This window comes from Protopterus annectens, chromosome 3.part1 (genome assembly GCF_019279795.1).
Source record: "Protopterus annectens isolate FY-2018-M chromosome 3.part1, PAN1.0, whole genome shotgun sequence".
In the NCBI taxonomy this organism is placed as follows: Eukaryota; Metazoa; Chordata; order Ceratodontiformes; family Protopteridae; genus Protopterus; species Protopterus annectens.
The window spans coordinates 1,363,158,755-1,363,169,903 of NC_056732.1; the positions used below are offsets into that span (position 1 = coordinate 1,363,158,755).

An 11,149-nucleotide genomic window follows, 5' to 3' on the forward strand; every position below is an offset into this window, starting at 1 on the left:
GTGTGTGCGTGTATGTTCTACCACAGTGTGCATTTTTGTATAGGTTATTACTGTAACTCTGTTAATGCTTTTTTCTTGTATTTCAATGCAGATGGAAGTCGCACAGAAGGAACAGATTATACATCAGACCAATATTCTACAGCAGACATTCATAAGTGAGAAAGAGCTACTTCTCCAGAAAGAAAAGTTCATTGAGGAAGAGAAGGAAAAATTGGAAAAGCTATATGAAGAAGAAGTTGACAAGGCACAGAAGTTAAAGGATGAGCAGGAAGCACAGAGAAAGCAGCTGGAAGAAGATAAGAAGACGCTGCAGTCAGCCATGGATGATGCAATGAAAAGGCAGCAAGACGCTGAAAAGGAAGTTCTTCGGAAGCAAGAGGAGCTGCAGGAACTTCAGAGGAAGAGAAAGGAACATGAAAAACTGTTGGAAGAAGAAAACAAGAGACTGCGGGAAAAATTATTTCTGCTGGAGGAAGAGAAAAAGCCATCTCCAGCTGTGACCAGAGAAATTGAGATCCAAACAGATGATGTGGATGAAGAGTTCATTTTGCCAGTTGAAGGGGACAGTGTTGGTGGAGTTCCTAAGTCACCCTTGACTAATGGTATGGATGTTGTTGATAGCCACATTGAAAATGGAGACTTGAAATTCATGCTTCCTGGTCTCCGCCAGGATGTTCCAGCTGAAAAGCTTGTTAATGCTGGTATTCTTGGCAAGGACACATATGACAAGTTAACAAAGGGCAGTATTGATGTAAAAGAAATTGCTGAGAGACCCGACATTAAGAAGTACTTGCAGGGTGAGAGCAGCATTGCTGGATTGATAATGAAACCCACCAATGAGAAAATTGGTATTTATGATGCCTTAAAGAAAAAACTCCTCACTCCTGGCACAGCTGTAATTCTCCTTGAAGCCCAGGCTGCCTCAGGTTTTATTCTTGATCCTGTCAGAAACAAAAAACTTACTGTAAGTGAAGCAGTGAAAGAGGGAGTAATTGGGCCTGAGCTGCATGGCAAAATGCTTTCAGCAGAAAGGGCAGTTACAGGCTACAAAGATCCTTACACTGGTAATAAAATCTCCCTATTCCAAGCTATGAAGAAAGACCTGATTGTAAAAGATCATGCAATTCGTGTCCTGGAAGCCCAAATTGCTACTGGTGGCATCATTGATCCTGTTAACAGTCATCGTGTGCCAATTGATTACGCCTTTAAGCAAGGCTACTTTGATGAGGAAATGAATCACATTCTTAATGACCCCAGTGATGATACAAAAGGCTTCTTTGATCCCAACACTCAAGAAAACCTCACTTACTTGCAGCTAATGGAAAGGTGCACAGTTGATCCAGAAACAGGTCTTCTGCTGTTACCACTGACTGATAAGGCAAGAAAAGGAGATCTTGCATATACTGACTCGGAAGCAAAAGATGTCTTTAACAAGGCTACAGTGTCTGTTCCATTTGGTCGATTCCAAGGAAAGACAGTAACCATATGGGAAATTATCAACTCTGAGTACTTCACAGAAGCACAGCGCAAAGATTTAATAAGACAGTATAGAACTGGAAAGATAACTGTGGAGAAAATAATCAGAATTATTATTACCGTTGTAGAAGAAAGTGAGAAAAAGAAGCAAATCACTTTTAATGGTCTGCGCAACCCTGTTCCAGCTACTAATTTGTTAGAAAGTAAAATAATTGATGCCGACTTGTATGATGAACTTCAACAGGGTAAGAAGACTGTTGATGAAATCTCAAAGACTGAATCAGTGAGAAAGTATCTAACAGGAACAAATGCCATTGCTGGGGTACTAGTAGAAACGACCAATGAGAAACTTCCCATTTATCAAGCCATGAAGAAGAAACTGCTGAAACCTGATATTGCTTTAAGCCTGTTAGAAGCTCAGGCAGCTTCTGGATACATGATTGATCCTGTCACGAATCAGCAGATGCCTGTTAATGAAGCTGTCAGGGCTGGAACTGTTGGACCAGAGCTTCATGAAAAGCTTCTAGCTGCAGAAAAGGCTGTAACTGGTTACCGGGATCCATACACGGGTCAGACAGTGTCATTGTTTCAAGCTTTGAAGAAGGACCTCATCTCAAGAGATACTGGCATTCGACTGCTTGAAGCTCAGCTTGCTGCAGGTGGTATTATCGATCCAGTCAACAGTCATAGAGTACCCACTGACGTTGCCTACAAACAGGGCTACTTTGATGAACACATGAACCAAGCCCTTTCAGAGCCCAGTGATGAAGCTAAAAGTTATTTTGATCCAAATGCTGTTGAGACAGTTTCCTACCAACAACTTCAGAAAAGGTGTGTAACAGATAAGCAAACGGGTCTTTATCTGCTACCGCTTACTGAAAAAGCCATCAAAGCACAAGATGAAGAAGTTGTCATTGACAGTCAAACTAAAGAGGACTTTAATAAGACCACCATTTCCATTCCATCAGGAAGCCTAAAAGGAAAAACTGTTACAATATGGGAGCTCATTAACTCAGAATACTTGACAGAAGAACAAAGGATAGAACTCATCAGGCAGTACAAAACTGGTAGAGTTACAATAGAAAAAATTATTAGAATAGTAATCACTATTATTGAGGAGACTGAAGCTAAGAAACCAGAACATATTACATTCACTGGCATCAGAGCCCCAGTATCTGCCCAGGAATTACTGGACTCTAACATTCTTAGTAAAGATCAGTATGAATCTCTTCAGCAAGGTAAAACATCAGTGGAGGAGCTGTCAGTTACTGAGTCCATTAAGAAGTACCTGCAAGCTGGTGACTGCATAGCAGGAGTTTATGAGGACACCACCGGAGAAACCATGTGCATCTATGATGCCATGAATAAAAACTTTATCAAACCAGAGGCTGCTGTACCACTTCTGGAATCCCAAGCAGCTACTGGTTTTATGATTGATCCTGTCAAAAAGCAAAAACTGACTGTCAATGAAGCAGTGAAAGCTGGTATTGTTGGACCTGAATTACATGAAAAACTTCGTTCAGCAGAAAGAGCAGTGACTGGTTATGCTGATCCTTACACAGGTGAAAAAATATCCGTTTTCCAAGCAATGAAAAAGGGTCTTATTCTGAAAGAACAAGCCATTCGTTTGCTAGAAGCCCAGATTGCCACTGGTGGCATCATTGACCCAGTAAACAGCCATCGTGTGCCTACTGATATCGCTTGTAAACGAGGATACTTGGATGACCAGATGAACAAGTTTCTGTCTGAACCTGTCGCTGAAGCCAAAGGATTCACTGATCCTGCCACCAATGAAAAGGTCACATACTTGCAAATGAAAAATAAGTGTAGAAGAGATCCAGACTCAGGCTGTCTTCTCGTGACAGTAAAGAAAGAAGTGCCTACAGTGGTGGAAACCACTTGTGTGTACACAGAGTCTGAGACAAAACAGGTATTTGAAGATACAAAAGTTGATATACCTTCTGGAAACTTAGCAGGTAACTCTATGTCACTTTGGGAGGTAATACACTCAGAACTGATACCAGAACAGGAAAGAAACAGACTTATTGAAGAATTTCGATCAGGTAAAGTAACTAAAGAACGCCTGATTATTGTCATTATTGAGATAATTGAAAGGACAGAAATCATAAGACAGCAGCAAGAGCTTGTCTCTTTTGAATTTGTTCGACGCAGAATAACAGCAGATGACCTATATTCAGCCAGAATAATTGACCTGGAAACATACAATCTCCTGAAACAGCAGAAGAAGACAATCCGTGAGATTTTAGAAATGATAACAGTTCGCAGTTATCTCTATGGGACAGGCAGTGTTGGTGGGATTTACATTCAAGCAACCAAAGAGTCAGTGGGTGTGTATCAGGCAATGAAGAAAGGTTTAATTAGCTCTGAAGTAGCCTACCCAATACTGGAAGCCCAGGCAGCCACTGGTTTCATCATAGATCCTGTAAGGAATGAGAGACTTACAGTTGATGAAGCAGTTAAAAAAGGAGTTGTAGGTCCTGAACTTCACGATAAGCTTCTGTCAGCTGAAAGAGCGGTCACCGGGTATCGAGATCCTTTTAGTGGGAAAGTAATTTCATTGTTCCAGGCAATGAAGAAGGACCTTGTTGCAACAGACCAGGCAATGAAGCTTTTTGATGCTCAGATTTCTACTGGGGGCATTATTGATCCTTATTTTAACTTCCACCTTCCAATGGATGTTGCATACCAGCGAGGATATTTTGACAGAGAAACATATGAGAAACTCACTCATGCAAGTAGCAATATTAAGTGTTATATGGATCCAGTCACGGAGGAGAAGTTATCCTACCCTCAATTACTTAAAAAATGCAGAATTGATAACAGCACAGGCCTTCACCTGCTTGTACTCTCAGACAGAAAGCCTATAACAGTAAAAGGACTGAGGAAGCAGATCACATTGGGTGAACTTTTGCGTTCAGAAATTATTGATGAAACTACAGTAAAAGGGCTAGAGGAAGGTTTACTGTCTTTAGATGACATAACTGCAAATCTGAAGAAGTACTTAGAGGGTATAAGTGGTATTGCAGGAGTCTATGTTGAGGCAACAAAAGAAAAACTGTCTGTGTACCAGGCCATGAAGAAAGGCATAATAAGGCCTGGTACAGCCTTTGAACTTCTGGAAGCTCAAGCAGCTACAGGCTATGTGATTGATCCAATTAAAAACTTGAAGCTGGCAGTAAACGAAGCTGTGCAAATGGGTATAGTAGGCCCAGAATTCAAAGACAAACTTTTGTCTGCTGAAAGAGCTGTAACAGGCTATAAAGATCCATATTCTGGTAAGTTAATTTCTTTGTTCCAGGCCATGAAGAAAGGCCTTATACTAAAGGATCATGGTATTCGATTGCTAGAAGCACAGATTGCTACTGGTGGGATAATCGATCCTGAAGAAAGTCATCGTCTGCCAGTGGAGGTGGCATATAAACGAGGTTTGTTTGATGAAGAAATGAATGAAATTCTTACTGATCCCAGTGATGATACCAAGGGATTCTTTGATCCAAACACAGAAGAAAATCTCACATATCTTCAGTTACTTGAAAGATGTATGACTGACCCAGAAACAGGACTCCGTCTGTTGCCCCTGAAAGAAAAGAAACGTGAAAGGAAAACATCTTCCAAGTCTTCTGTTAGGAAAAGAAGAGTTGTCATTGTTGACCCAGAAACAGGCAAGGAAATGTCAGTATATGAGGCATATCGTAAAGGGCTAATTGATCACCAGACATACATGGAACTGTCTGAGCAAGAGTGCGAATGGGAAGAGATCACAACTTCTTCATCTGATGGTGTGGTCAAGTCAATGATCATTGACAGACGATCTGGTAGACAGTATGACATTGATGATTCCATCTCTAAAGGTTTACTTGATCAGTCTGCTTTGGACCAGTATCGCGCAGGTACCTTGTCAATTACTGAATTTGCTGATATGCTGTCTGGTAATATGAGTGGATTCCGATCAAGGTCTTCCTCAGTAGGATCAACATCAGCTGCTCCTGCAAGCACAGCAACTTCAAGAACTGCACTGCCCTCTTGGAGTGACCCATTTGAAGAAACAGGCCCAATTGCTGGCATTCTGGATACAGACACTCTTGAAAAAGTATCTATTACTGAGGCTATGCGTCGTAACCTTGTAGATAATATTACAGGTCAGAGACTTTTGGAGGCTCAGGCTTGCACAGGAGGAATTATTGATCCAAACACTGGTGAGAAATCTACGGTGACAGATGCAGTCAGCAAAGGGCTGATGGACAAAATCATGGTTGACCGAATAAATCTTGCTCAGAAAGCTTATGTTGGCTTTGAAGATCCAAGAACAAAGGTCAAAATGTCTGCAGCTCAGGCTTTAAAGAAAGGCTGGCTATATTATGAAGCAGGGCAGAGATTTCTGGAAGTTCAGTATCTCACAGGTGGTTTAATTGAACCAGATGTTTCTGGCCGAGTTTCACTGGATGATGCTCTTAAAAAAGGCACCATTGATGCCAGAACTGCACAGAAGCTTAGAGATGTTGGTACTTACAGCAAATATTTAACGTGTCCCAAAACAAAACTTAAGATCTCCTATAAAGAAGCTATGGATAAAAGCATGGTGGAAGAAGGAACAGGACTGCGTCTTCTGGAGGCATCCTCCTCATCAACAAAGGGCTACTATAGTCCATATAATGTCAGTGGTACTGGATCATCTGCAGGATCTAGATCTGGTTCAAGAACAGGATCTAGACGAGGTAGTATGGATGCAACGGGTACACCTTTCTCAATGACTTTCTCCTCTTCATCTTATAGCTCCACAAGCTATGGCCGTAGATATGCTGGAGGTCCTCATGGTGATGTTGTGACAGAATTGGCTTGTGCATTGCCTGCTATGCATAGGCATTGTGGAGCAGAAGAAAATAGTATCTTTCCATCAGTGCAGCTACTGCAGCCTGTACTAGCATAACTCAGTGGAGAAAAAAAACACTTAAAAAGCAAAAGCATTCTGCTCTGCATGTGGTAAAGCTCCTTTTTTTGTTACTGTTTTTAGGAACTGAAAAACGTTTTATTTTCTTACTCTGGAGTGGTGCTTTAACGTGTAACCAGATATGTGAGTAAATGTTTTATTACATGACTAATATATATTAATATATCATTGACTTGTATGTATATGAGCAATGAAAGAATGAGACACTACTATCTGTGAAACACAGAAAGCAATAGCTCTCAGTCTGAGACAGATTTTACCATTTGCGGAACAGAATGAATATATAATGCAATTAGCAACATACTGTAACTTTCAAGCCAAAAAAAAAGCTTCTTTAATTCAGACATATCCTTATCAGAACAAGCGTTTAGATCCCATCTCCCTAAAAAATGTAATGAGTTTTATAAAAGACTGCCTACACATGTATATAGCACTCCATCATGAGGTAAAAGACATCACTGGACTGCTGGGAAAGAAAATTCACAACAAGCCATATGCAACCCAAGTCTTCCAAGATGATATTTCCATTGCCAAGCTAGAATATGGCATCTTTAGTTATGCTCAAAGAAATGCTTGCTGAACTCCTGACCATGAATGTCCGCTCCTGGTTGTTGTCTGCATAAATGAAGAATGCTGCTGATGTCCAAGAAGATCCTGATGCCATGCGCTGCTCAGGCTCCTTTGGTTGGTGTTATTTTTGTTTTCCTGTCAGAGTATTCACCATGGCTGTTCATCTCTCCATAAGAAGCAAAAGACGAAGTTGACTTGCTGAAATTGTAAGTGTCACATATTCCCTGGCTTTGTTTTTGTATTTTTCCCCCATAGGCTGCTTTCTTTGATAAACAATTTGAATTTGGCTGCTTCTGACATTTCTGTTTCTGCCTTTCAACTCTGTTCTACTACTGCCCTGTTGCAAGTTTCACAACTTTCTGCTTTCATCCCTGATTCTGGGTATGGTAAAACTTGCTTTGCTAACCATTACTCTTCTAATGTTTCTTTAACTGCATGATGTGCTTTTATGTAATAATTCTGTGTATCTGGGAAGTGTTATTTTACTTAGCATTTTTCTTTGCAGAGCACTTATATTCCTGGTGCTAAATACAAATCCAAAAGTTCAAAAATAACATGAAAATTAGTTATGATATTGCTTGAGTTGAAATTTCATCCTTGTATTTGCAGTTGTCATAAAATAGGTAACACGGTGCAGTGTGGTTTTCAAGTTTTCCTACAGTCCATGTGCAGCGGGATCTGTTCTTCCTTTTCCCCTAGTATAACCGTTGATAAAATGCTATTTCTTTTGGTTATAGTGTGTAATATTTCCCGTAAGTGATTGCATGGTTATGTTTATAATGGTTAAGCCATATGCAAGTTCACCTACACTTCTGGAGGAAAGAGGGCAGCGGATAGGAGTTACTAATAAGACAGCTGTTGCCAATATTTTATTTCAGAAATATCCAGTACCAATATGGTACATTTCCTGTAAGATAACAGGCAAATTATACATTGTTACTGTACTGGAGGATAAACGTTTTCCAACAGAGTGTTACATGTATTTATTGCCCTGTAAAAAAAAAAAAAAAAAAAAAAAAAAAACATATGTTGCCGTGAAGCAGGGACTGAAAAAAGAAAAATTTATTCCACTCACCAAACGTGGCTTTGCTCCTTAGTGAGCTTAAAATAAAATAAAAAAAATATTACATGAAAATAAATAAAATTATATAACAGTCCAAAACCAACAGTAACTGCAGGACCAGTTACAACAACTTGCTGTTTTACTTTCTTGAGTGCATATTTAAATGAAGCTTTTTAATGAGGTGGGGGGAGAAAGAAAAAAAACATAATGCCATTTTTGTAAGTGTAAGACAGATGAGAAAAGAGGAGAGAATGAGTATATATCTCTCAACTTGTGTGCCTTTGAGTCATTGCCTTGAATGTAACTTCTTGCCAATGATTCATGAACACTATAATCCTTAGTGATTTATCATAAAATAAAGGGAAAGAGCCAAGATTGAGTCAAAGTCAGAGATGTTCTGCAAACGTAAGGAAGGTTGAGTGGCATGGGGGAGAGGGTTCAATGCTTTACACTTGTGTATATATATATATATATATATATATATATATATATATATATATATATATATATATATATATATATATATATATATGATTTACACTGAAAACCTTGAAACTGCTTACATTTTGGTTCAGCATTCTGCCAATTTGAAAACTGCATCGACTACACTACAGTGGACAGGTAGTGTAATTCGAGAATTTGGCTTCGACTTTGTGCAGGTAGATTGTGGTTCAATGAGGAACAGGGAATTAGCCCATTTCCTCACTGTAGTGTGATCTCTGAGTTGGTATATTTAATGTGCAGGGGGTGTGGGGGCGCAGGGGGAATACCCCCCTGCAAAATAGTAGAATTAATGTACTGTTGACTGTAGAGTTTAACGGTATGTTAATGTGCATAGCAGGAGGTGAGTGATGTCACTTCTTGCTGTGTCGATACTTCGAACCACTGTTGTTGATGTATTCTTTTTCAATTTGGTTTACTTTTTAGCATTCCAGATTCAGCATTTTGGGTCACCATTCTAAACGGTCGACTGAAGCGGATTTGAAATGTCAGTAATAAATATATATATATATATATATATATATATATATATATATATATATATAAAAATGAAATAGGTTAGAAACCATAGAATTACAATGGATCTTTAGAATGCAAGCACATCAACCTCCAGGTCTTAATCAGTACATAAGTATTATACCAGTGCTTGATTCACGCCCCTTGAAATAAAGCTGCACGTATATATATGCATAACTATCTATTTATTTTGTCTTGGCTAACAAAGTTTAATATTATATGATGAAAGGTTTTTATTCATGTCTTAAAGACAGTTTTAAATTAATATATGTTCATTGTCATAGTGATTTGTTAAGTATTAAATTGTAAGTGCTTTTTATAAACATAATATTGATCAGTTAAGTTGGTTTAGTAGAATGTATTGTTTTAAATCTTTATACCCTAGTAAGAAATGTGAGTTAACATTTGATGAATTGAATAATTGATTGACTAATGGTTTTGATTAAATTTATGTACACTATTTAAGATGAGAGGTTTTTGCTGTATTTTGAGATCTGAAGAAGCGTACCCAGTGTGTACGTGAAAGCGCTTCTCAACTTTTACTGGATTAAAAGTTTATTATTTTATCGTGGTGGTCCAGTTTTGTGTTTTATATATATAGATATGTTCACTAGACAATCATGAAATACTGAAATGTCAAATTTCAGTATTTCGAGACTGAATAGTAGAAAACCCACATACCCGAAAACCCAAAACCGCGAAAAGCACAATTGTGACCGTACACACACGCACATTCACCTACCTAACTACACTAAAACAAACAAAACAACACACACAACATAACACACATACCCTACCTATAAGAAGGGGGGCAAGCCCCCCTGCACCCCCCTTGCCCCCACACACCCCCTACTTATATGTACTAATGCCGAGGTCACACTAAACACACAAAAAGCACCACTACACACACTAAAATCCCTACCCAATGCCCTTACATAAACACCACTTACCTGAAACCCCAGATAAATCCACAAACCGCATCTCACGAACAAGACACCACGATAGCAGATTCGACATTTCCGCATTTGACATAGTGCAGCTTCGCGTAACTGCACTTTCCAGTCTCGAAATACAGAAATTCGACATTTCAGTATTTTGAGATTGTCTAGTGCACCTATATATATATATATATCTATATATATATATATATATCTATATATATTGATACAGCACTACAAGACTTCTGTTGTCATTCATTTGATCATGTTGAAACATCTTCTGTGTATTTTGTCAGGAAAAGTGGCTGTAATTGCTGAGCACATTTATGTGCATGTGTGTTTGTGCCTGTGTGTGTGCATGCATTTGAGTTTGGGTGTGTGTGTGTGTGTGTGTGTGTGTGTGTGTGTGTGTGTGTGTGTGTGTGTGTGTGTGTGTGTGTGTGTGTGTGTGTGTTGACGTTAAATACTTGCATAACTTATGCTGGATGTAACATCTTGCAACAGCAATTACAAATGTTACAGTAACTTTAAAACATTAGATCGAAAAAGTATTTTACATCAAAACTATAAAAATATATATACTAATATAAAGAGAAAGATGAAACAGTTAACAGATAGCCCATGATCTAAGTGCATATCAGTGGTGTAGAGGGAGTCTCTGCCTTTAGTGGCAAGCCTCACTGAGCACCTGTGAGTATTCTGTTATTTCCTTAACACCCACCCTATCAGGCATTATTTGCTTAAAAATGGTTCCAGGTTGCAGACTCAGTTTCTTATAGCAAGACACTAAAGCAGTTATTCATGTATGACATAGTTAGGTTTTTATTCCAACAGTAAAAAAATATTTAAGTTGTTTTGGGTGACATAAGCTTGGAAGTACATTTTAAAAATTAGAGATTGATTTGAGTGTAGCTCATCTTTCAAGAAAACGCTGGTGTCAAAGGAAAAATATACTTTAAAAATTATCAAAACATGGTAGGTTCAGGTTAAGGCACTTCAATCTTGCAGCAAGGAGACAAAAACGTGCTACTACAGAGTTTGTCTAACTAGAAACAGGAAATGCTTACATTTTTATACACTTTCTAATAAGACATTGCCTACCAAGCTGACGTAGTG

General features: G+C 38.7%; 1 protein-coding gene across 12 annotated transcripts in view; it reads left to right on the forward strand.

The window, feature by feature from the left end:
* Positions 1 to 6,785, forward strand: part of PLEC (plectin) — a 1,553,583-nt gene extending 1,546,798 nt beyond the window's left edge. For all 12 annotated transcript variants that reach the window (XM_044067397.1, XM_044067398.1, XM_044067399.1 and 9 more), the window contains one exon: positions 92 to 6,785. In XM_044067397.1, coding sequence (XP_043923332.1) covers positions 92 to 6,424 — 6,333 coding nt within the window. In that variant the 3' untranslated portion in view covers positions 6,425 to 6,785. The remainder of the gene's footprint in view (positions 1 to 91) is intronic.
* Positions 6,786 to 11,149: the final 4,364 nt, after the last annotated feature.